This window comes from Caloenas nicobarica, chromosome Z (assembly GCF_036013445.1).
Source record: "Caloenas nicobarica isolate bCalNic1 chromosome Z, bCalNic1.hap1, whole genome shotgun sequence".
NCBI classification, from domain to species: Eukaryota; Metazoa; Chordata; class Aves; order Columbiformes; family Columbidae; genus Caloenas; species Caloenas nicobarica.
Window position 1 is genome coordinate 60,256,535 of NC_088284.1, and position 27,845 is coordinate 60,284,379.

Below are 27,845 nucleotides of genomic sequence, written 5' to 3' on the forward strand. Positions count from 1 at the left end.
TTTCTCTTTTAGCATTTTTAGCAACTGTGCAGCAATATCAGAAAGTGCAGCTATTATTGAAGTGAGCAGTGTTTTAATCAGGTGTGCCGCGACTCGTTTTAGCAAACTGTAGCTAATATTCAGCCTGGAAGATCTGTGCTGCATGTAAGACACAGTGTCTGCCACTGAGACACTATATTAGTTTGAGGTATACCGTAAAAAGCAGTCCTAACAGCAAACAGTAACGATGGGTACAGGATGGCAATAGACAAAGTTACAACAGCACCTGGTCACGCTGACAGTCTTTATGCACAGCACAGCATTTCAGGTGATTTACAGTATACTTCACTGTAAGTTGTAAATAAATACATCGTAAAATTGATACTCAGTATCAACCATGAACATTGCCTCCCAGCACAAGCCCAGGAGGCGTGAATTCACATCTAATCATAGCTGCATCCTTAGCTTATTTCAGTTTCCTTGATAAAGTTACATAAATTTCTTACTCTCACCCCTGTCTTTCATGGCCCAAATGTGGATACTAATACATGCTCAGCTACCTAGCAGGTAAATTATGATTAGAAATTACTGAAATACTAAACTAAGGACAGTGTGCTTCCTATGTTATGTGATGTTAAAGACATGTCTCTCAAACTAAGTTCTTTGAATGCTTTACTAACCATGCAGGCACGGACCACTGCCTTCCTATCACTTGGTCATCAGATTTACGCTTTTGCTTGTTGTATATTGTATAACATTTGAAGCCTACCATAAAAAACTACTCAAGCATGTCCTTAACTTTACTCTGTGTGAAATTCCACAGGTTTTGCAGTTAAACATGTTTAGGGACACTGATAGATTCTGCCCAAGAGAGCTGTATTTAGTAACCATTATTAAAATAGTTATTGAAGTGCTCTTAGAACATTATAACAAGTATGTGGAAGACCAAATGCACCTCCGTTACTGCTTCCAATGCATCATCACTCCTCCTTTCAAATCAAAAATCAGCGATACCCATTACCTAGCTAGAATTTACTACAGTTTAACAGTGACTACAGAGACAAAAAAAAAATAAAGTGATGAAGGGAACACTAATGGAACTTCAGGATGCAGGGGAACTTGAACAAAATAAGTTTTGTGTTTAAATATGTGTATGTGTTAGTTTAAATGTCATAATTCTTGTAGGTAAGACAATCGTGAAAAGTTCAGCCCAAATTTCTGTGCTAGAAGAACTCAGCCACTTCCTCATTGAAATCTCAAACTGGGGATAAATGAGGTATAAATCAAGAATGTGGAATAATTTGCCAGCATCAAGGATCTTGCCTACAAGCATTATTCTTCATTGTTATTATAGCTGTAATATGAGAGGATACCCTACAGAACCCAGATGAATTTCATTTTAGCAGCACACTGTTCTATATTTTTAGTAAGTACCAGTATATAGTGGAAACATAGTATTTAATTTTAATATTCTTAGGTGGTATTTTTTTCTGATAATAATGCAGAAGAGTTTGATATCTTGGTTTGAGAAACAGTAGAAGTCATATTTGAGGCAAGTCAAATTATTATTTTTACCATTTAGCTTCTATTTAATTTTATTGACTTTTTGTTCTGCCCAAAGTTGCCCATGCAAAGTTAAATAGATCTAAATATTGCCATATATTTGGAAATTCTGTCTAGCTCTTACTGCGAAAGCTTTTTAATTTCTACTAAGGAAATGGAAGTTCTCTTTAAAACTAGCATAAAATTATACTGATAAGAAATAAAAAATCTTTAAAGTTAATCTCTAATTTTCATTCTTCAAAATGTAATTTAGTTTGAAAGATTGTAAATGTATGTCTCAATTACCACCTTCCTGAATTGTCTTAGTTTCCACACTAAAAATTACTTTAAGATTAACCTGGTTTTGTTCTTTTTAATAAACCATGCCTTTCCTTGTTCAGATAAAGGTGCTTTTTCTATATTTCCTTACACTGTCATAAAGTGTGTCATTTTAAAGTATGAGACAAATGGGAGAATAAAAGACGAATTATCTCTGTGCCAAAATATTCCTAAAATCAGATCATTGTCCAAGGTAATGACGAGATACTCCGCCAAACCTAGATTTCCCCAAGCAGCCACAGTAAGTGTACAAATAATAATAGGCAGACAAAAACGCTTATTACATTGTGTACAGATCGTGACCTTCCTTTTAAAGAAATACTGAACTCAACAACATCTAGTATAGCATCTGTGATTCAAATTGAAGTAACAGTGGTACAGGAAAATTTGGGAAGACCTTCTTTTAGAACTACACAAAAGTTCAAGACTGATATTCTTCATTTATCATGCATATGCACACATAACTGGGTATTATTTTTTAAAAATTGGACAGCAAAGGGAAAGGTCAAGATCTTTAAAGGCTTCTGAAAAGGAAATTATGCTTGGCTTGTTTAATTAGGAAAATCAAATATGGTGCTGAATAATAACTCTGATTAGAGTATAATTAAACTTAATTATTACTTTTTAAATTATACTCATGAAGTAAAAATGAAATAGATGAAAGAGCAACAGTTTCTTATTCAGTTTGCTAAGAGACTGGGATCAGTTTAAAAAATGCCTGGTTTATCTTTAGAGCATATTATTAGAATTAACAGCTCAAGTAGGGTGTTTTACAACTATTATTTTTAAATCTGCTGAGCTAATATGATTACTCCTTCCAAATCCTGCAGAAAATAACAAAGGTAAATGACTGTACAGTTTTTCCATAGAGTCTCACAGAGACAGCACATGCCACGAATTGAAATAGACAAATCTATTTAAAGAAAGGATACTGAGTAATGACTGAGTTTATGAAATGACAACCTGACCCACAAGTTAAATATGCTTTAAAAATTCTGCCCAGGATTGGGGTAAAGTAACAGGAAACCAATTTTTAAACTTGTCTCAAGTACCTTGTTTTTCTGTCATCTTTAGGGTATTTTGTTTAATTCTATTGAATTTGCATACTTGAGTTCAAAGAGAGACCTAGGGGACTTTGCTATTAAACAATTTCTATGCAAATATAAAAGCTTCCTTTATATCATGCTTCCAGTTGACTAGGTCGTTTTCTTGGAAATAGTGTAGTCATAAGGCTAGAAAATTCTAGAGTCTTGTGTTTTAAATACCGAGGTATTGGAAGTTGTAGACTGAATAATCTGAGAAAATAATTCCATTATAACAATGCAGAACTTTCCTGAAAAAATCAAACAAAGGGCAGTATTTCCAAAAGTAACATATTCAAGAAAAGATTAGGTATGTGATGTCACACCCTGTGTTCAAGAACAGACTTAGCATTACAAAACATGATTGGGGCCAAATCATGTAATAAGACTGTGCTGAGTCTGGGACTAAAGGGAGAACACAAAAGCCTTTCCTTGATTCAGAAAGATAAAAACAAGGTACCATTAGATTTTAAGATGACTGTCTGTATCTCACGGTCTATAAGCACAATGCTATAAACACTTGAGAGACTTGGGCTCACTTATTCATGGTTCTGTGATACAGCATTCAGACTAGTTCATTTCTATTCATACAAAAAAGCCCGTTATTCTGGGATCAGTCTCAACATCATTTGGAGAGTAATGCATTTCAGATATTCTGACTTGTTCTTTCACTGCTGTTTGGCAAAGACCTAACAGTCAAGTTTCTGGATATATGAACCCTTTTGATATTTTACCTTGCAGGGTTTCAAAGAGCTGGTTATCTCACCTCTCAAACGTCTCGCCAGCTGTATGCTTTATGTTGTTTGTTCTGTAGTACCCATAAGGTAGTCCAAATCAGGAACAGGGCGGGTCATCCTTAGTACAGCCTAAGAGGCATGGAAATCTACATGGAAAATTTTGGCTTTCTGCCTGCATTAGCACAGGAGCCTTCATCTTATTGCCTCGACACCATTCTGTTTAGCAAGCTGGACACAAGCCAAAATGTTTGATGGACGTTAATGATCAGATGCTGTATGGCTGAACCTCTTGTGAGAACTCGGCTTGGTGCCTTCTCTCCCATCATCACTGCCCCTTCTCATCTCTCTCGCTTCACCAACTTTAGCTGCAGAGTGTGTGTTCAAAGTGTTCGCTGGAAGCAGAAGGCTCCCTGAAGCCTCCTACCCACATGCAAGAGAAAGAAACGCAAAGGAAGAAAAGGGAAGGGAAGAAAATGGAAAGGAGAAAAGAAAGAAAATTATTTAGCATTATTATTATTATTAATAATAATAATAGTTGTTTGTTGTTGTTACTATATGCTTCTACTCGAAAAGTGGAAGAGATTGTGCATATTTTGGAAGTGTTCAGGCAAAGGTTTGCTGCCTGTGTTGTACCACAGATATTTCTCTGAAATTTGTTTGTCCTGTCATCACTTCTCTGCATCATTCTCAGTAGGATGTGTTTACTACACAAACAGGAGTTATTCTGTTCCACTTTGCCAGAGAATTGCACTATGAAAATCAAAGACCAGAAGTTACTACGAGAAGACTTCCAGTCAACTGTGTCAAGATAACTTCCAAAATGGCTGTCATTTTATACACCGAAATATTGTGGTGCACAGAGGTTAGGACCAGATTTTTAAGACGGTGGGTTTTGCTGTTCACCTTGTACAGCTGCCGTTTGAGACTGAATAATACATATCTGTGTGTATGAGTATCTCAGATCATATATAGTTACATTTTGCATGCACAAAGACTTCCTGTACATTTCTAATTAGTTGGCCAAAAGCTACTTGTAGAAGATCAATCAGAAGAGTTAGTGCTGTGCTTGAGAAAGGTTTCAGAAGACATGACTTCCAGTATGCTCATGTAACCTAATGTTAGGTCCTGGCATTTATCTGTTACATGATTTACATATATACTCTGTATCCCTATTGCATCTATGATGTAATATCTGAACATGTGGTGTTACAGTTACTTCAATATACTGACTTAAACTTAGGGTGGCTGTGTAGTACAAGTGGGTGCTGACTACGTAGCAGAACTGGAAAAGACATATTGTATTTTAACATTTGTAATTCTTCCTTCTGACATCACAAGACATAGCATCATTGGCTTGAAATAACATTCGTAGTTTTAACATCAGAAAAGTCAATTATCATCTAGTCCTGGCCTTTGTCATAAACCAGAGCAGCAAAATTTCATCCAATTATTACTGCATCAATATCCCTGTTTTCTTGATTCATCCTTTGTTTTCTGGTTTCTGTACATCTTTTGGGAAGAGCCAGCCTTGCCTGAAACCTGTTATGTCCATGGCTGTGCAAGTCACCAACGACCTTCACTGTTACAACTACGTAGCTTGTTACTCATCTAAATTTCTTAGTTCTCTTCCATTGTAAAATGCCTCTCCTGCTATATTTATGGTGCATCTTATGGTGTTAGAAATCTCCATATGTAAGTAATTACAGATCTGACCAAGTGATCCCTTGGATAAATCAAATTGGAACACAGGGACATAAGACAGGAAATGACCGTGCAGGTCATCCAGTATAGTCCTCTACTATCACAGGCGTCATGTCCTATAAATACATTCAGCAATTTCTATTCTAAAATTAATAAGAAAACTTTTACCCCCTATTTCTATTGCGAGACCATTTCACAGCCATCACTAATCTATTGGTTAGAGACTTTCTTCTAGGTTACAACCAGGTTTACCCATGCAGTTTTTTGCCCATTTGTTCCATGGCCAAAATTGTGCTTCAGCTTAGGTACCTTTTCTCCTTCCATTTTTCTCTCTGACGTATTTATAGAACACAGTCTCCTCTTGGAATTCATTTTGATATGATAAACAAGCCACACTATTAATCGCTTAGAAACTAGGCTGTCCATCTCCTTGCTTATCACAGTGGTGTCTCTTTCCATATCATCCAGCCTGAATTCTTTTCTTGAATGCAGGTGATCGTAATTACTAGCACTAACACATTGTTTCTTTGTGTGCCAAAATCACCTAATAACTTTGTTTCCCTGACTCATCTTTAAAATAGTCTTGCTCATAACTTCCTTAACCCCTGTGTTTCTTCAGCATAGCCCATCTTCTCCAGTGCAACTATTTCCACCTCCACGCTGTTGTTACATTAGCCTTCGTTTTCCTTTGTTTCATTACTGATTTCTTGGAGGGCTCATCACATGTTTTGCAGAAACCAGACTGGCTCTAATACCTTTCTGTGCATAAAATATCAGAGGAAAAACTTAACAGATTTACCTGGAATTCTAAAGTGTGTGTTGCATTTTAATGTGTTTCCATTAATGCTAGTGCCTCTTACTGTCCTTCAAAGTCCATTCTACAGCCTTAACAGTAATGTTTTGACTATTCAGTTTCATTCTGTTAGTCAGAATTTCCAAACCACACTTCATTTCTGTAGTTCTTTCTGGAACACTTTCTGTTGCCAGCATTATTTTTTCGAGTGTGGATACCAGAATGGGGCATCGGAGCTGTAGTGTTCTCTGTGCGCACATAGTACTGTTTCCCTATTCCCCGCACATGTTCATATTCACCCTGCTGACCGATCCAAGGAGCAGACTAAATTTTAGGGCAGCTCACTGCCAGCTGGTTACCTGCCATGACCCTAAACTCCCTTTCAGAGTCATTGCTTTCCAAGAGTTTGCCCACCCTCCTGTATGTCTTGCCATCAAGCTTCATTTCTAGGTCTTATTACCTTGCATTTTGTTGATATACATATCTCAGGATGTCTTAATGGCTTTGCAAATGTGATTTATAGTTGACATGATTTATTAATAGCTTTCTCCAGGCTGAGATTGCCCAGCAAAAAACGGGTTAGATGACAAGCTTAACACATCATTAAGCTAATAATAATTCTTTGCTCTACCATTTGCACATAGTTAGCAACTTTCAGCATTCAGCCAAAGTAGAACTAGAGATATTGCCTTCCAGTAAATGAAATAGAGTTTAGGCTCAGTGATACCTGGATGACCTTTGATACTATACACTTTATTTTCTTTTTGAAATATATAAACAAAGCTAACCTTAAAATTTCCCTCCTTTGCTTTCTGTGAGGAGTGAGCTTTTTCAGACAGTCAATGTGTAGTACAAAAAAAAAATGCAGAAAAAGAAATAATATACCAGAAATGTTCTAACGTTACATTCAGTGGAATATACAAATCCTAAAAGGCAGGAAAATTTGCAATGAGAGTTACAGGAAAATATACCTCAAAATGTCCAGTTTCCTTACAATGTCACAAAGTGTACTGGAAACCAAAACTGTTTAGTTACCTCATCCCATCTCACACATATATGGAAACTGTTGTAGCAAGCCAGAATAGCATTACTGCTTTTGGACTTCTTGTCAAAAGCAGCCTCTGGTTTTGGGTGCCCAGCCTGAAGCGGGTGATATATTTGAACATAAAAAGCCCCACACCATTTTGTTGTGAGGTAAATCTTAATTTGGAAAGCCAATAACGAAAAGCAGCTTTGGCAAATCAGTCTCTTTCCATAGACTTAAGTATATACATTTCAGAGAGTGCATATCTGAAATATGTATCTGGTTACTTTGTATAGGCAAATCATATATCCAGTTTACTCACATACTTGAATAACAGCAGAATCCATGTATTTCTATGTGTCCTGGGCAGGGGCGGAATTCTGAAAGCTAATTGCTGAAAGTTTCGCACCAAGAGTTTTCTGTGCATGGAATTTAACAAAAGTGTATGGCAGAAAACCATGAAAGCAATGATTTTGCACACAAGTATGTTGTTTCCCCCTAGATGAATGCTATGGGAGACAAACTGCACAAAGTGATTACTGCAGTACTTGGTCTTCAGAGGTAAAAGTGGAACGGCCTCACTTTCCTGCTCATCTACTGAAATTTGCAGAAAAACTGAGGTTCTTTATTGAACCTCGGAAGCTCGACAGATATCTCAAAATGTAAAGTTTTCCATAAGTAAGAGTCTGACATAAGTAGTGAAACAACAACTATGTGGGTCTGGTGACCATGGACTCCACTCTAGAGTTTTATCAGACAATAGTGTAAAGGCGACAAGAACTGCCTGAACCCACTCCATAGAACAGGTGTTCGTGTGTGAAGTTCATCCTGTATCCTGTCGAAACACAAGTATCTTTCTTGTGCACTGCCCCTTCGCTGTGTCTTTGCGTGCAGAGACAATTTCACCTGTCATTATCTAGAGACTCTTTGTGCAACAAAAATTTTGGAAAACACAGCTCTTTTCTTATCACAGGTGTGTTTACAATATACAGCTTGCTTTATTCCAGTAACAATGTCAGCAAGAACAGTAATGATAATTTGGAGAGATAGCCTGAACCAGAAGTACTATTCATGCAGCCCTGTAGCTGGCTCTATTTTGTTTAGGAAAATGAGAAATTCATTCCAGCATTCCACAGGTTCAGATTTCAGGTTTCAGCCAACACTTCTTTTGGTTGAGCTTTAAGCAGTAATTATAGCTCTGTGGGGAATATCTTGAAGCTGTTTAAGCTGTTGTTCTAGTGAACAGTAAAATAAAAAATACACCACATGCAAGGATGCATGTTGAAATGTTCCACTGATATATCCCAATAATTATTGTGTTAATGCATGGGTACTTGTGGTTATTGAAGAAGTTATTTTTTTATGCACACATTAAAATATTTTCATACTTCAGTGTTTTAGAGGTATCAAATCCTATGACCCAATAAAATACCTTTTTCCTTCTTTTTGTCATGATTAATTATTATGTCTCTCCTTTTATTAATTAAGAAGCTGGTTCAGAAGTAGCTAAAAAGTTGAAATCTATTAGCAACCACTTGTCTTTTCAACAGTATAAGGTAATACTTGCTTTTTGTATGTAGTGACAGATTTTTGCATTGTGTTATGTATTGTGCGTGTGTCTATTCAGCACTAGGACATTTTCTTGACTTTTTAGTTTCCTAGGAGTAAATTCATGAATGCTAGTATAAAAACACAGGACTTAATTTTTAAACATATGTCTTTCTTTATGTGCACTTGTGAGGCTCATTACTCATTTCTTCATAGATATCATAGGTGCACATTTTTAATGAACTGATGCACAAATGTGAATTTTTCTGAGAACTTGGATACCTCAACAGCCTCAGAAATTTCTCCATTTGTTCATGAATTTTTGCTTTCAATCTCCAAGGAGGCTGTTTTAATAAAAATTAGTCTGTCTGTCTTCTGATAGCGCTTCAGAATTGCTGGCTTGGACTCTCAGCTTACCATTATCTGTTTTGGAGAAGTGCCTACTTTCAAGTGAGAATGTTGCACAGTCTATGTAAGAGTCTTCTAAGGGTGGTGTGCCAGACTATATTTGATTACCAGGTTAGAGGTTAAGTGGACTGTTAGAAACTCAGCAGGAGCTGGGAGATGCTGCTTCTCAAAAGCAGAAATCAGTGGAGCCTGGAAGCAAGGAGATGCTGCCTCTCCCAGATGCGGCTCTCAGGATCCTTGGTGCCTGGCCCTGCAGTGGTTGCACTGTGGTGCACTCAAACCCGCGCCTGCATAGTAGTTTCTTTAGGTCTCCAGAGTGCTGACCTCTGTTCTGCACATTCAGCATTTCCTCTTTAGGAATTAGTTTTTAAGGAAGAGGTCATACCATGGGCTACTTTTTCCAGCTTCCACATCAGGATCATTTTCACTTCCCAGCAGTAGTTTTTATTCTTGGGAGCATTAAGTAATTTTAAAGCAGTATTGGGGAGAATAGAGGAAATTAAATGTTTGGGCTCTAGGTGTGGATAGTGTCCCTCCTTCTCTCTCCATTTTATATTTTCATTATTCGTTTTCTGCTCATGAATGTGGGATTTCTAGCATATTTGTGATGAATTATCTCTCCCTGGCTACAACCCCTGTACCTCTAACTACTTCATGACAGTGGTTCTGTCCTCTGCCTTTCCTGCTTCTTCACTTTTTCTTCCCTGTCCTTGGTAAGTCCGATCACTTCTACAGATACAGCGACTCACACCATAGACAGGGAGGGTTGTTGGGGCATTCAATTCTTGGTCAGGAAAACTTCAGGATTCACAGGCTAGATTGAGGCAGCTTGACTTGTAAAGCAGTGAATGAATGTACAGTCTAAACTCTGTGTGAATAAATCTTGCTCCCCTGGCTCAAACTGCACCTCATAGATGGAAACTGTTTTTATTAGATGGAAGTGTGCTGGAAGAAACTTGAAAGTATGTGGAGCTGCTGGTTGTTCTTAGATGAGTGTGTGAAGACCTCTACCTTATAATGGTTCCTGCCAGTACCACTAAGGTATTCACCCATAAAGATGTGGTTTGTATTTATACACATACACAAGCGCACACACTTGGAGCAGAGGATGTTCTTTTAATAGTGTTAGGAAATTCTGCAGATGTCGTTACGAACATGTTCATGCTGGCTCTGGTTCTTGGCAGACTAACCCTTCCATGCTGTTGAACTGGAAAAAAAAAAAAAAAAGAGCTTTTGTATCACTTACCCTGCTTGCAAGTTGCTGACCAAGGAAAAGGAGGCACTAGCAGAAAAAGAATGGGAATGCCCCAGGATTCTTTCACCATGCTTTTACAGGTGCAATTTCTGCCTTGGGGCCTTATCGTCAATGACTTGAGTCCACTTCATTCAAGGTCAACTGTGTGTTGAGCGCACTGGCTTTACCCAGGAAATGTGCTAGAAAATTGCACTGTGACTAGGTCAATAGCAAGCCTTAGTTGTCAGTGAAAGGGTTTTTCTTTTCTGTAATGGAACACTTGATTTTTTTTTCTTTTTAATTATCTGACATTTTGTGCAATTTAAGAAAGGAGCCAAAACAAAAGGAGAACATTCCATAATGGTCTGATATGAGCACTGACAAGCACAAGTTTGTAAGAGGCAGTCAGTAGCTATCATTGCAAATGGAAAAGCAGAAACAACACTGCGCCTAGAGGGAGAGTTAGTACATTTTTAACACCATGGGACAAGCACTGAGCGTACTGTGCTATAGTTCACTAACTGTTTTAGTTTTGCTGAAGTTGTACCTGTATGGTTTGTAAATGCACCTTTGCTTTTGAGTAATAGATGACACATGGCTTCTTTGGCAGCTCAAGGCTTGACTTTTCATCTTGACACCCTTGGGCATCTGGTAGATGACAGGTGATAGATTTAGACAAACAGTAAAAGCTACAGAGTGGCTTGCATGCATATTTATCTTAACTTTGTAACACAGTCTGAATGTTATTTAAATGTAAGTATTTAAAGGAGACCAATTGGGAATGGCATTCATGTACAGTAGGACAGCTGATGCTGTTGCTCTAATTACTTGTTTGATATAGTTACTAGCAAGTTTATAATTTCCTGAGCATGACTGGGTCTATTGAATTAAAGCAGGGTGTTTGAAAACAGGGAGAAAGAGGAAACCAAATGGTAGTTTAACAATAAGCAGTAAATGTAAACCAGAACTTATTTACTTGACACATTATTTTAATCAGGTTGAATTTAGTCTGGGGATTTGCTTTTCTTTTTTTTTAAGGCTGCCATTTTCTTTGCCAAATAGCTTCTAGGAACAATATGTTTAGCATGTTTTCTAGACGGAAGGTAATTATGTAGCTTTCTGTGAAATGCTCAGTTGTTAAATGTGCAGTATTGCAATGTGTTAGAGGAATGGGAATTCTTTCTTTGTATGTATTAGAAAATACTATTTTCCATTAGTCAGTGCACTTGGTACTTTTTTTTAATTGCAATAACAGACATGTTGATACTTTGTAGGTTTGCAGGAGACATTAGTTTTGAAGAAATATCTGTCACTATTTGTTTACAAAAAACTTAGCATTTTTAAAGCCCTGCTATTACTATTCAAATCTAAATTAGTGTTTATTATTTTTAAATACTGGATTGCAGAATTTCTAGCATCCATTGACATGTTTTCATCAAGACTACATTTTGCACCCAAAAATGTATTCCCATCTCTCTTTCTACAGCTCATTTTTCATTATTAGTACAGCAGCATAAGTATGCATCTAAAGAAATATAGACACATTCTCTTGCAGAGGAGCTAATAATTCAAGGGTTGCTCCTGCAAAATTTACACAAAGTACAGTCCTACCCTGCTGTGAAAAGGTTTTCATTGTGAGAGTGAGACAAATCATGTTATACTGCTGTTTGCAGACAAAACCAACTGATGATGACAGCAGAAAAATGACAGGTGGACTGTTATTGATAGGATATTTTCCTGTATGCATATGTTTCTGAGAAATTTTTTTACAAAACCTTTTTTAAAAGGTGGAAGATAAACTCTTAGATAAAATATTGAAATAGTTAGATTCCATTCTTCTACTCCTTGGATCTGTGATTTGATTACCCTGAATTCTCAATTCTTCTGTCTTGGTTGTATTGGTGGGTTAGTCTGAATTTGCCATTGTGTATCAATTTGGCCAAATTTAGTTACATAATACTGTGCTTTTGAGAACCACATATGAAGAAGAAAAATGTAGAATTCTTCAGATAGCAGATGCTTGTGAAAATTCATCCAAAAATGTCTTGATGGGATATTTTGACACATTCTGGATGTAGAAGTGTGTCTGTATGGTATGCTTTTTTTCTGTGTATTCTACCTGCCTATACATATACTAACTTAGTTGGGGGGGGGTGGTACATAGGAGAGAAAAGTTGGGTTTTAAGGGCAATACAGGACTGGGCAAGAACCTGTACATGAATCTGAAACAGATGTCAGAATTGACGGACAAGCCAAAATGACCATTGAGGGGACAGAAGATGAGAGCAAATAATAGAATGTTGCTGAGAAGCATGGTCTGATTGCAAGTGATGATGGGATGAAACCAGAACAAAACCCATAAAAATCAAGCAGAAGCACAATAAAAAGTACAGAACCAGCCTAACTTTAGCATAATCCTTGAGCCCATTCCTCACAAACATACAGAGGGCCCTAATTTCTGGCTCCATGGGCTGCTGGGATAATAAATCGGTGAATATACATGAGATAATCTTTCCATTTACCCTTCCTTTCATCTGTCTCATCAGATAGATGTTTTCACAATGGAGGGGTAAGAAGTAAAGACATACAAAGGGAAATGACTAGATGGTAGAACGAAAGAGAAGTGTTTTATAAAAGAGTTTCAGCATCATGAAATGGCAGAACACATCCCATTGGATTTGTGATGCACTGGATCAGACCTGCCTGGTTGGGAAAAGCAGGCAGAACAAGAACTCCAAACAAAAAAGGGGTTTTGATTTGGCAAGAGTTCATAATGTGGGGAAGGAGAGCTGTAACACTTCATAAAGGTTGTCTTAAAACAACAAAAAATGTCACTACTTTGCATCTTTTTGTTAGTGTAGTGGCTAAGATCAACTAAAGAAAGTGAAAGAAGTTGAAATAGTTACGCTTCCCGGCTGGTCAGACTGATCTTGTCTGGAGAATGTGGATTTCATAATACATTTAACTTGGCACCCTGGGATTTTTTTCTCTGCTTGAAATGTTTTTTTAATGAGAAGCTGCATTTTAGAGACATAACCTTATGTAAACACTAGCCAGGAGAATTTGATATTTAACTTATTTTGCTGGAGAGAAGAGTCTCTCTGGGTAGTATACTCTTATTAAACTCACAAAATGAAATTCATCAACGTTTGAGAACTCAAGCCTGGATTTTGAACTGTGAGGGGTTTTTTGTCTTACATTGATGTAGGTTCAGTTATGCTCAGCACAAAAAGCCCTAGTGAAACCTCTCTGAGCATCTGGATTAAATGAATCTTTTGATTGCTAATTGTTTAAGGTTGACCCGATGGATGTCCAGTGGTTGTCTTTATGTTGTTTGTGGTACACAATTGCACTCTGTTTAGGGGAAAACAAAAAAGAAAAAAAAAAAAAGGAATAAAAAAACCAAACTCCCCCCATGGCCAAGAAATTAACTCATATACAGATTGTGGTGGTTTATGGCTTATAATATTCATTTATTTTACCAAGGGGTGGACCTGCCCAAAACCCAGGTAGATACTACATGATGCAAATGAGATATAAATGAGACTGTTAGCGTAATTATAACTGAGAGGGCTGTCCCATGCTTTAAGATAATGTCATGTAAGTAAAGTTGAGGCAATTTAGCTTAATTGAAGACAAATTTATTCCTTTGGTGAACCTTTCTATCTGAATGGTAAAGTACTTGCAGACAGTGAGTGTTGATAATTAATGCAGATCATACAATTACATGAATCTGAATGTCATTCACTGGCATGAAATATGTAAATATAAATCAGGAAAAGCCCAATTATTTATATACTGGCAATTCTCAACTCCCAAATGCTATCAATACAGATCACTGACCATCTTCCCTTTTCATATCAATGCCTATATAAGATTTTTGATTCATTTGGACACTGTAATTTTGGTATGTTAAGAACATGTCAAGGTGAAGTTACTTATTTTTAAGTCCTCATTTGAAATTATGAATATACCTAAGTAACTTCCCCAAGTGGTCATATGTTTAAAATATTGTGCTGAACTAATGTTTTAGTGCTTCATTATAATAGATTTATAAGAATCTGTTGTTGTTGTTGTTGTTGTTTATATATTATATTGTGCATTTAGCATTCATAATGGACTAGATGGGTTGGACTAGATGACCTGAGATCCCTTCCCACTTCAGGTATTCTGTGATTCTGTGATTTATAGTGTCTGTAAAACAACAACACTCGACTTCACAGTAAATAATGCAACCCAAACAATACCTAGTGCCAACAGACAGCTAAAGAAGAGTACGCTGAGAGCACCCCAATAAATTAAAGGTATCATGCATTACAAAAGGTTTTAGTTTCCAGTATGCTATTTCTTTTCCATTTCCAACCCAGTATGATGTTTTAGTTCTTCTCTGAGTCTTCAGCACTTCTTTCTTGATATGGCTGGACAACATAGATGTGGAGCAACAAACAGACACTGTATAAAAGTTGTTTCTAAAGCTGTGTTCACACCACTCATCTTCTGAATTTTTCTGTTGTCTGATTCTGAACTCCGCTAAATCATGTTTTCATTTCAGATTCTTCACAGTGGGCTAGTTTATTTTATTGTCTTTCTCTCATCAGATGTCTTTTATGGGGAAAAGAGCTGTTTGTTAAGCAGGTGAGGGGGAAAAGAGTAGTTATTAATCAAATTTTTTGTGCTGTTTTCAAACAGGGACGAAGAGGCTTAGGTTCAGTCTTTGTTTGGGCATCTGGAAATGGTGGAAGAAGTCGAGACCACTGCTCCTGTGATGGCTACACGAATAGTATCTACACTATCTCCATAAGCAGCACAGCTGAAAGTGGGAAGAAGCCGTGGTATCTGGAAGAATGTGCATCCACGTTAGCTACAACATACAGCAGTGGGGAATCCTACGACAGGAAAATAGTATGGATTTTAATTTTTTTTTAATGTAGATGGGTTTGTGTTTTGCATAGTGACTTTGCGGGGAGGGAGAGAGAGCGCGCTCACTTATCCTAATTAATTGACTGCTTTAGAAAAAAGTTGTAAGTGGGCAAGTTCATTTAGCCCCAGTGTGTTACTTGGTTGGAGTCATCATAACGCTCTTTGAAACCAGCATGGGTATCTTTGCATGTTGCAGCCCAGTGCAGTGCAGATATACCCAGTGCACAGCAGGTTTTTCCACTCACCTAGTTGCTGCCATCTCCAAGTGATGCTTTCAAAGATCCTATTGCCACTACCACTGAAACAGATTTCTTCCATTACCAGTATCTTGTAGCCCATCAGTAGGCCTGAGAACATATCCTCCTTTTTTTTTTAATCCAGTTGTCAATGGTTTGCATATTTTTCACATATGATATTAGCAGTTTACTATGTACCTCTGTATTTTCTCAGATTTATTTCTATCCAGCATAATTCCTCTTTTTTATTCAGCAGTGGTCAGTTACTACTCATTACTGCCTATTCTAGATAGCTGGTATGTTGTAAGCAAGATTAAGTTCAGTGCTCATGTTTCCTGTATTGTTCCTCATCTCATTCCTGAACAGCCAGCATCTATTTTCCACTATGTTCTCTTCTTGTCTGAAGACCAACAAATTGTTTTAATTCTGTTTAATAATCTATTGATACCATTTTTATCTGTAAGTTATATCTGTTTTTTTCAAATTGAGTGCATTCAATATACTTTTCAATATTCAATATGCTACTCCTTTTAACCTTTTAAACCCTTGTGCCGGGATTAATCAAATTTGTTAATGTTTTCCTCTTCCCATCTTATTTATTCTAGTGTATAATTTACAGATCTTAATTTCTTCCTGATCAGAAAATTTAGGGATTTGTTATTGTTTTGTTTTGTTTTCCCTGTGTGTTTTCTTAAGTATCCATCCAACATTACCTTCTTTCTAGTCCTTAGCAGATACCTCTCTTGGTGTCAGTGAGCGGTTAAAAATTCTTGCAGCTGTGTTTTTTTAATGGTGTCTGCCTCGTCTATCAGGATTCTGGGATGCTGGCCATCCCTTCTTGGATCCTCCTTTATTTTCAGATGATCTAATTTTTGTTTTAGACTTGTTCTGAGGTACTTCTTCATTCCAGTCATTTTTCTGTTCTTAACTTGCTTCTCTCCACTGAAACCTTATCTCTCTTCCTGGCTTGTTTCTTGTTCTCCCTGATAAATAATAATAAAGAAAAGAACTTATTTTGTCTCTTAGCAGTCCTCATTTCTGTGATTAAATTCCTTTTACTATCCCTTAAAAGACCTTAAATAACTTCTTCGTGTTTAGGTCGGACTAATAAAATATGAGGTGAGCAAAGGCAATTATGACTTCCCAGCCTAACCTCTTGCTTAGCCGAGTCTGTAGGACTTCCCTGAGTGCTTCAAATCCAGCAGTTGCTGTCAACTCAAAAATAATTTTTATACATGCAATCAATTTTGCTTTCCAGTGACAGAAAATCCACTGAAATTTAGAGCAAGTGGTTTCAATTACCCATTGCCATTGCAAAATTTCTCTTGTTTGCTATCTGGACTCCTCCAGCTTCAATTTCTAGGCATTTAGTTGTGTCACAGATTTTATTGCTAGTATGAAGATCACTCTAGTTGCCTAATGTCTTTCTCTCTACCCAGGCAGCCTGATCAGGTAACACTTTTGGTAAAACAAAGTAAGCTTCTTGCACCATTCTGTGTAAGGCATGTTGTCTTATAAACCCTCTCCCATTTTCTGAGGTCTGAGCACCCAAACTGGAGACACCAGTCAGGTAGTAGCAGTGTCGGTGCCCAAATGCACAGGAAAATGTGCATCTGTGAGTGCCAGCTCAGTTTCATTCTCCTCTCTTTGTATATTAAGCCTGACTGAGATTTGTTAGTTTCACTGACAAGTAATGTGCTCCTCCTTGTGTGACGTCCAACCCACTTTCAGAGCTGCTGCTTCTCTTTTTCAGTTGGTGGTCCAAGGATGAGTATGAGGGTAGTTATGGTCTCCTTATTGCACCATTTACCACTGGCTATACTGGTCTAGTACTCAGCCCAGCCCAGCCCTCATCGTTACTTGCACATTGACCAGTAGATACCGATATTTTCTTCCGGGTCTTTGATAAAAGCTTTGGGTCCTATTAAGGCCAGGCACCAAATTGTGGAAGGTCTGATTAAAAACAAGGCTCATTTCTTACATGTGCTATAAGCATATATGTAATTTCTCTGCTTCTAGGTAAATACCTGATTTCTTATAGATGCTTATATTTTGAGACATCATAATTGTCCCATTTTAAAATCTATGTGTTATGTATCATGTACATTTTTAATCTCTTAAATTTAAATATTTTTTAATGTGTAGTATCACATTATGTGTCTTGTAGAATCATGACTATGCTACTTTCAACCAAAGTGGTGGCCAGAAAAAAAAATACTACAGCATTTCAGCAAGCTGTCTTTTCCAACAGCCTGTATTATCCACCATTAAATATACCACCAATTAATTTATTTATTAACAATTAGTTTAGATTCTGTATCAGCTGTTTTAAACTAGATAAAAACTTGGCAAATAGATGAAATTATTAGGGTTATACTGCTTATGCTTTCAAAATATTGACACTATGTGGGTTTTCTTTCAATCCTCTGGAACTTCTCCAGTGTTCAAAGTCTTGCTAAAATCAACAGTACAGTCTAACGTGTTCCCTGTCCAGCTCTTGTAAAAGTCTTTCGTGCTTCCAAACTTTCTGATTTAAGCTTGCTATTTAAAATAGCTATAAATAGGAGGATGATTTATCATCTTCATAAGCTCTGAAAACTTCATTTAGATTTTTTTTCCAAAAAGGAACAGTGAGTGAAGTAGCCATTTACTATACACCGCTATTAACTATCCTGTAATTTCTGGACAATTAAAACATTGGTTTGGGGGTTCTTTAGCTTCTGATATATTTGAAGATAAAATATCCTTACACTTTATTCTGTTCTTGTAGGCCTCACCATTTGACCCTTGTCTTTCCTTACCAACTCTATGCACCTTCTATCTTTTAATTTTTATTCATTGCTACCTACTTCATCTTTTATTCACATTTATTTATTTATTTATTTATCTATTACTTGCATCTGGCAATACTTGTTTTGTAGTAGTTTTCTACTTAGCTGATCTAATCTATGTGCATTCCTCTGATTTTTTAATAGCTGTAGTTGTCTTGATTATTGTCTTTGGTTCTTTTCGATTAGTGTGGACTTTCTGCTTTTAGAGAATTACTATTTCAATAAAATACCATTGCTTATTTCTGGCGTGTGAAATTACGTGACTTTATGTCACGTGAAAAGTGAAATTATGACTTACACTAGAATCAAAAACACCTGGAAGTGATCTCAACTTTATTGCTAAAGACTTCCCTATGAAGCATGAGAACAGATAATTTTTTAGTTTACTGAAGTATAGCACCCATCACTTCTAGAATTTATGCACTGTGCTAATACTTGCAGTTCTATATTTTATTGTAAGATTTTTGAGAGGCATACTTTACAAATGAAAGATTAATTATTATATATAGAATGAACATACATTATCCCATAATTAGGGAAATAAAGAAGAGAGTTTACATAAGCATTATTGAAAATATTTAAAGATATGCTTCTTTAAAAATATTCTTAATTTTGAGTCTCATTGGAGATCTCACACAGGTTATCAGAGATAAGTAAAAATAACTTTTAATTGAAATCCATAAATTCTGTAAGTACTGATTGCTTTTGCTAATCAGATCCTCTATTCTTTTGGGAGCGATCCAGTTGCATGTGCCAAATTTAGATTTTTCCTACAGAAGACATCATTTTGCAAAGTGAATGGTAAAAGCATAAGCATACTGAGGAGCCATAAGAATTAAGCTAAGTCTGTTGTTCCTTTGTTTACCAGAGCTTAGTTTAGTCTTGCACTCTCGTGCAAAACAACTTTGATTTTGGGTTGCCTTAAGATTCACTGATACTCTGAAGTGCTTGAATATCAGATCATAAATATTCCTTCTAAGACTCTATTACCTGTACTATATTATCAGTTGACTTCTGAAACACACAACTTATCCGAGGGTGCTTTACTACTGGTATTTGACATTTAAAGCCAGGCAGGCCTGCTTCCCCTCCAGACACCTTCAGTGACAAAGCAGAACAGTGTACAGCAGATGCAGTCAGTATCTTTCTGTTTGTGTCGCATGTAAACCAGTTATCCCTAAAAGGATATGCTTCAGTTATGCTACAGCCTGCTAAGAAATTACATGAAATTGTGCAGCCAGCTTTTCAAACTCAGTATTAAGCAGTCATTTCAACACGCAGACAAGTGGAGGCAGGGACATTGTGTGACTCACTTGCTCATAGCCTGATTTTGAGATCAATGATGGTAGTGTCGCTATTCTCTTCTCCAACTTGTCTACTAAAATTCAATCCTCCTTAAGACCTGTCAAACCTCGTTTACCTTGGAAAGAAGTCATGTTTGAAACAAGAACTGAAATAAAAACCGAACGGAAAATTTCGAGGACAAAACTTGAACTGCTACAAAATGCTAAAAGAGTCTAGAATAAAGAAAATGTGTGTTTGTTTTCACTGCATCATAGCTCACATTTTTGTTTAGGCTGCTGCTTCATTTCTGTCAGAGGTCGTCTTCATATCTTTCCACAAAAAGTTCAGAGCTCAGAGTAGGTAGGTTTAAAGGCAGGAATAACAATAGAAGAATAGAAAGATTATTATTGAATTTAGATTCTTCACATTCTCTTATGCATATAAGTTTATGTGCAATATGCAGATTAACTGTGAACGGCTCAACTTCATGCCATAACATGAAAAGAGTAGCAATATTTGATCAAGGCATATAGCAATTTGTTTTGTTGGAGTGAGACTCCTATATTTAAAATAGGGGGAAAAAAAAGAAGCTACTGCAGTAAATCAGGAAGTGACCTGGAGTGGGATTTAAAACGAAAAACAAATTAACTTACTTATTGTCATGTAACTCAAAACAAACTCCAATATCATATGAGATTCTGTAATGTCGTACGGAAATACCTATCCACAGTTAAGGGACAGTGAATGGTTACAACTTGATAGTGTCATATTCGACAGTTCCTTCATATTTTTCCTTGCAGTTCTTCAGTTTAATATCTTCTTTTTCTCCTCCTTTTTTATGTAATATGTGCAAATTGTATTATAAGTTAGATGAACAAATAGTAACCAAATGTTAGACATTATGTGGACTAAAAATTCTTATAAAATGTTTTGTTTCAATATGGACTAATAGAAGCACCTACACTTTCATGATCACACATTAGACTTTTTTTTTCTTTTTTCATTACTACCTGTTTTTATAATTGCTTGTTACAAATGTAGGATGTAACAATTTTAGAAAGGTTTTAGTCTGGAGGGTTTTTTCAGTCTCGTACAATAACAGCTTAAGAACATAATTTCATCTACACAACTGTTTTCCAAATGGAGCATGTTTTACTGACTTTCAACTAAAGTAAATTGAAGCAAATTCTGGCCTGAAATAATTTGAGCTAACAATGACATTTAAACACACACTTCTTGCATAAGATCCTTGTTGCTCAGGGAAGGTACTCCAAATGTTTGACTTCATGCTGTACCAAATCTTACTGCAGTAACTGTTAGCACAATATGGACCAAGTTTCCAACCTTGGGATGTATATGTATTAACATGCCCAAAGCATACACACATGTCACAGATGCAGTTGGATATATGCTTTTTACATAGACTCTTAGAGAAAAGAACTAGAATTACTTTTATGTGCTTTCAAGAGCAGCTGCAAAGTGCCAGCATAGGTATGGGCATAGAAACCAACACTCTGGGACAAAGGCAAATCAACGGCAGGTAAAATCCGTAAAAACATACTTTTTTATAGAGGTTATCTCTCATAACAGAGTGAGTGCAGAAGTATTGGCTAATAATATACAGTTGTCAAGGTATTTTTTCCTATTATTCCCTTCTCTGCTATTTTGAATACTACGAGTCAATACTGAAAGATAGCTTTCCTGCTCCAGACATGCAGCTAGGCTAGGTTAAGCACCACATAATATAGTTATCTCTATGGGCCTTTCATTTGTCAAACATGTTGCACTAATGCATCATATTTCCTTTGAATTCCTTTTTCAAATTATTTCTTAAAGCACTAAGGAATTTACATATGAAAGTCCCTCACAGGTATCATTAATAAACCTATCACATGACTTACCTTCAGAAAATAACCTCACTACTTACTGTTCCCCCTGTTTCTTTGTTTCCTAAAAAATGCCAATTCATCTGCTGAGCTTCTTTCTCTTCTAAGATATAATTCTGCCTTGCTGACTGGCTTCTGCTCTAAGCAAAACTTGAAACAAAATCACAGAAAAGACAACATCTCCTGCCAATTCTTAAAACACAAGCAAAAACCTGCTCTTGTTTAGAAACTCTTTCAGAGTATCAAGATACACACAACATGGAACATGCATTTTTGGGTAGATCCAGATACACAACCAATGTGAGCAGAAACAGTAAATTTTTGTTAAACCCTTAGCATTTCTAGGGATAAAGGTTCACAGAAACCAGCACATCTTGAAGAATTGTAGCAGAAGGTAAAAATGGTTCAATCAGTTCAGAAAGCTCATGTCATGAAATATGAAATAGCAAGAAATGTGAAGGCTTGGGAGGGAAAGACTGAGTGTGTTCTCTGCTAAGGGAAATCCCAATTTTTACCTTAGTCATTAACCTCCCAGTCAATGAAACTGTGGAAACATTGGTGATGCAGCCTTAATAATGACTACAGAAATGGCACCTCCTTAATTCTTCAGAGGAAGTTGCTTCTGTAAAACTATCACAGTGAATCTAGAGTTTTTTCTTTAATAAGCATGTGCATCTTCTGAAAGCTTTTGGACTTTTGCACATAGCAGGTATTACATTTTTGTCTGCCTTTCATCAGGGTGTCTGTCCTAGGTTGCTATTAATAATTTCATGTTGATTAAACTAGGCTGGTACCAGAAACATTGTCACTGTCTTCAGTCAAATCTAGTTGATTCAAGTGATTTATAAGTGAATATAACTCATGGCCCTAGAAATATTGCATGAACTTCTCTTGGGTAGTCTGATCAGCATTTTCATAGATCAGCAGTTGTTATAAAGGTATTTGAAGCATACAGATATGTTGTACTCAACAAAAGATTCAAAAATTTCTCCATCTCCCCACCCTCTTGATCAGAATGACAGCTAATATACACTAATGACAGCTTCGTGGTGCTGTCAAATACCAGCTCCTTTTATTGTGATTAATGATGTTGCCCTCATGTGGTTCAGGAATTTGAGGCACCATTTTTCTTCTTGAAACTTGCTTGCCTGTTGGTGGTCCTATACTCTTTTTTCTCAGGGTAGACATGACAATTCTCTGACAGTGAAGCCATAGAGTTGAAAAACATGCCTGAGATCTTGCAGGTAATTTACACCTAAACATCTTGGCTCCTGTCAGTAACTTTCCTTTGAAATAGCTCAAATGGGATTTCCACTTAGGAAGCTTTCCCTACACATTTTCTGCTGAAATATTTGCTGTGTGAAAGAGGCAGATAAGGGTCTGTAGATCAAACGGCTGCCACAGCATCCACTTAGAGCATGAGAGACAATGTTGCCGAATAAAGAGGTGTCATGGTTTATTGTGCTTGATATCTGTAGCTACAGAACAATAAAAACACTCTGGAAACATGTCCTTCCAGAAGATGAGAAACACAAATAGCACAATGCGGTGTGCTTTTCACTGTATTGAAAGAGGCTGTCTCTTAAGGAAAAGCTGCTATGAGGGCACTTTGCCCTGCCTGAGCTCCCATAGGTTTTGCAACTCTTTGGTCCCCTGAGGAAAGTGCCTGCTGCACCACTTTTTTTGCAGGGGGCAAGGTATCAGGCTACAAAAGAGAGAAGCATGTATTAATGTCTTTTCTGCATTCTCTTTTTCCTGTCCTCCCTTCCTCTCCTCGCCAAAGCAACGATCAGTGTTTTTCCAAATGGCATACCTGAATCTTGCATGTCTCTATTTGGGCATATGTCATCCTGTAGTCCTTGGCCATGTTAACATCACCTGCAAAAACACTGCTTGCATTTGCACATATAGGCGTCGTAGTGCTAGGGCTGTTCCTGATGCAGTTTTATGTCTTGATATTGTCAGGGCATTTATGGAATTTGCATGCATTAAGGTTTTTCCAACACTATTCATTTTCATTGTCTAAATTAATACATAGCCAATAGGAGGGAAGGCAAGAGATAAAGAAATTCTAGGAACATTTTATTTATGGGGTTCATCTTTTAGCTGATGACAGATAAAATAAATTGTTTAACAAGGTGTTCATTAAATAATGGGGGAAAAAAAGGTTCTTCCTAGACTTCATTATTCTTGTATCTGTCCTTTGGTAAATTCACTAATGTAGAGATATGACATTATAAATGCTTTAATCCACCTTTTCCAACTTCTAGAAGCTTCCATTTTGTTTCACTTGCTTACTGCTTCCTTTCAATAATCAGTTCCTTGGTGCTGTTAGCTCCTTCTCCGTTAGAAGTCTTATGTGTTAGCTTGCTTACGCTTACATGTCATGAAAAAGTTCAGCAGCCTTATACAAATTATGTAATACATATACTACTCAATATTGCAAATGCAAATGTGTGAAACCTATACCTCCTACATGCAACTGCTGTATTCTACCTAGATGGGATGCAGCTTTTTTTTCAGATCGCATTTTACATATCTTCCAGTTTCTAAACTAGGCAAGCATTTTTATATGCCCTCTGCTTTTTGTGATTTTTTGATCCTCTGGTCCCTTCCTTGTCCCGCCTTTGTATATATCCATGTTTCAAATGAAGTATGATACTAATGAATTAGATTGAATGGACACACAACAGTTCTGTATACTTAGTAAGAAGCTGTGTAAGCAACTTCTCTGCTCCTCAGGCAGATATTTTGTGTCCACTGGTGACTGAATCTCAGAGATCAGCTGAAATATTGTGAGTAAGGTTTGGCACCACAGGTCATTCACTCTGCCACCTTCATGAAGGTTTCCGTGCTGTGAACTTTTGCCTGCTAGAAACCGTCTCAAGTTCATATGGATTTTGCTTGAGCTTCTGTTAGGTAGTAGTGACTTCTTGTGTCTACTGCCTTGCTCTTGCTAGTAACTACTTCTTCGGAAAGGAGAGCACAGATTAGAATCACTTTAGATTAACATTTCCTGAAAGAAGCAGAATTTAGAATAAAAACATTTTTGTGTGTGATTTACTGTCTTACAGAAAGAATCTGCCTAAAATTCATTATGAGATAGGAACATCCTAACACTAAGTAGAAGGCTGTGCCTCTAGTTGGTATTGCACATTATAGTTTATACATCCACTTAGATTACATATAAAAATATTTGACAGCATATAATTAAGCAATACACAACAATTTAAAGCTGCAAATAACTAACTGGCTGGTGAAGCCTTGGCCAAATTTGTGATTACGTCAGGATTTTCCAGTGAATTGTTGCTTAATTTCATGTGAATTATTGTATATGACATGAAGGAAGGATTAAACACAGTACTTAGCATGAGCCCAACTGTGTTCTGTTCTTTCACACACTTCCAGTCTGACTTCAGGCAACCTAATTAACCCTTCCTTACTTCATTTCCAGTCTCTAAAATGGGCATAACCAGTCTCTATATAGGAAGCACTGTAAGATTTAGTTCACTCTTGTTTGCAAAGCACTTTGAGATTCTTGGATGGAAAGTGCTCTATAAATGCAAGTAAAAGAGCATAGTTCTAACTGTGCAATTTGAAATTCCTCTGCATGTTTTTCTAATTTATGAGTCTTTTTGATGATCATACCATGAAAAAAATGGAGACTGACATTTTCACTGTGATGCAGAGAGCATTTCTCCAAATTCACAAGTGACTTCAAGCTCAGAACATGTAACGCCATGTATTCAGACACCCTTTTTTTTGCCTTTCCTGGGAATAAATGAACGAATTACCCTCCAAGTACACGCGAGTCATTCGAGCAAATGAAACCTGTTCTGATTTCTGAAGCTGTGTTCTAAATTTCACACATTCAATTTCTTCCAGATCACCACAGACCTGAGGCAGCGTTGCACAGACAGCCACACTGGAACCTCAGCCTCTGCACCTATGGCTGCAGGCATCATTGCACTGGCACTGGAAGCAAAGTAAGATCTGAGTTATACTCTGAAAAAAAAAAAATACAGAAAGATCTTTTTCACTCATCCAACAGCTTTATCCAGGGATCTCAAAGTGCTTTGGAAAGTTTGTTGTAGTAATGCACAGTACTCTTTCAAGGGCAGGAAAGATCCGCATGTTTATTTTACATGTAGGAAAGCTGACACTGTGGAGACAATGGCAGAGTACTCAGTGTTGAAATAACTTGAAACAGTATTCATAGAATCATAGAATAGTTTGGGCTGGAAGGGACCTTCAAAGGTCATCTAGTCCAACCCCTCCTGCAATGAGCAAGGACATTCTTCAACTAGATCACGTTGCTCAGAGCCCCGTCCAACCTGGCCTTGAATGTCTCCAGGGATGGGGCATCTACCACCTCTCTGGGCAACCTGTGCCGGTGTCTTACCACCCTCATTGTAAAACATTTCTTCCTCATGTCTCACCCGAATTTCCCCTCCCTTAGTTTAAAACCATTACCCCTTGTCCAGTCAGAACATGCCCTTCTGAAAAGTCTGTCCCCATCCTTCTTATAGGCTCCTTATAAGTACTGAAAGGCCGCAATAAGGTCTTCCTGGAGCCTTCTCTTCTTCAGACTGAACAACCCCAGCTCTCTCAGCCTGTCCTCACAGGAGAGGTGTTCCATCCTTCTGATCATCTTGGTGGCCCTCCTCCAGACCCTCTCCAACAGGTCCATGTCTTTCCTGTACTGAGGGCTCCAGAGCTGGACACAGAATTCCAGGTGGGGTCTCACCAGAGCAGAGGAGCAGAATCACCTCCCTCAGCCTGCTGGCCACACTGCTTTTGATGCAGCTCAAGATATGACTGGCCTTCTGGGCTTCAAGTGCACATTGCCAGCTCATGTCCAATCTTTCATCCACCAGTAGCCCTAAGTCCTTCTCTACAGGGCTGCTCTCAATCCCTTCATCCCCCAGCCTGTATTGATACTGGGGGTTGCCCTGACCCAGCTGCAGGACGTTGCACTTGGCCTTGTTGAACTTCATGAGGTTCACATGGGTCCACTTCTCAAGCTTTTCCAGGTCTGGATGTCATCCTGTCCCTCAGGCATTTCAACTGCACCACTCAGCTTGGTATCATCCACAAACTTGCTGAGGGTACACTTGATCCTACTGTCTGTGTCACTGGTGAAGATGTTGAACAGTGCTTGTCCCAGTATGGACCCCTGAGGGACACCACTTATCACTGATGTCCATCCAGACATTGTGCCATTGAACACCACTCTCTGGATGTGACCATCCAGCCAGTTTCTTATCCACCAAACAGTTCACCCATACCTCTCCAATGCAGAGAGAAGGATGTTGTGAGGGACCTTGTTAAAGGCTTTACAGAAGTCCAGAGAGATGACATCTGTAGCCCTTCCTTTGTACACTGATGTAGTTCCTCCATTTTAGAAAGCCACCAGGTTGGTCAGTCAGGACTTGCCCTTGGTGAAGCCATGCTGGCTGTCTCGAATCACCTCTCAGTCCTCCATGTGCCTTAGCCTAGCTTCTAGGAGGATCTATTCCATGATCTTCCCATGCACGGAGGTGAGGCTGAAGGTCAGTAGTTCCCGGGATCCTCCTTTCTACCCTGTTTAAAAATGGATGTGGTGTTTCCCTTTTTCCTGTCACCAGGGGCTTCACCTGACCGCCATGGCTTCTCAAATATCATGGAGAGTGGCTTGGCAACTATATCAGCCAATTCCCTCAGTACGCTGTGATGCATCTCATCAGGTCACATCGTCTTATCTATAGTATATCCAGGCTCCTTAAGTGGTCACGAACAAGATCCTCACAGTGGGATGGACTTTGCTCTTCCAGTCCCTGTTTTGCAGTTCATTTTCCACTCATGAAGTGTGGGAAGAGAGTTTGCCCATGAAGACTGAGGCAAAGAAGTTGTTGAGTACCTCAGCCTTCTTCTCGTCCATTGTTACCAGTTTACCAGTCTTGCTCATGAGGGGGTGTACCCTTTCTTTGACCTGCCTTTTCTGGTTGACACACCTGTAGAAGCCCTTCTTGTTATTCTTTGTATCCCTTGCCAAGTTCAGCTCCAGCTGCACCTTGGGCTTCCTGACCCCATCTCTGCACAACCCCATCTCTGCAGTGTCCCTGAACTCTTCCCAGGATCCCTGTCCCTGCTTCCACTGCCTGTGCATTTCCTTCTTGCCCTTCAGTTTGACCAGCAGTTCTTGGCTCAGCCATGCCAGCCTCTTGCCGTTCTTACCTGATTTCTTACACCTGGGGATCGAGAGCTCTTGTGCTCTATGCAAAGTGTCCTTAAAGATCTGCCAGCTCTGTTCTGCGCCCTT

General features: G+C 37.9%; 1 protein-coding gene across 2 annotated transcripts in view; it reads left to right on the top strand.

The window, feature by feature from the left end:
• PCSK5 (proprotein convertase subtilisin/kexin type 5) overlaps positions 1-27,845 on the top strand; it is a 258,936-nt gene that overhangs the window by 109,025 nt on the left and 122,066 nt on the right. For both annotated transcript variants that reach the window (XM_065655390.1, XM_065655391.1), the window contains exons 8-9: positions 15,077-15,289; positions 25,430-25,530. In XM_065655390.1, the coding sequence (XP_065511462.1) occupies positions 15,077-15,289; positions 25,430-25,530 (314 nt within the window). The remainder of the gene's footprint in view (positions 1-15,076; positions 15,290-25,429; positions 25,531-27,845) is intronic.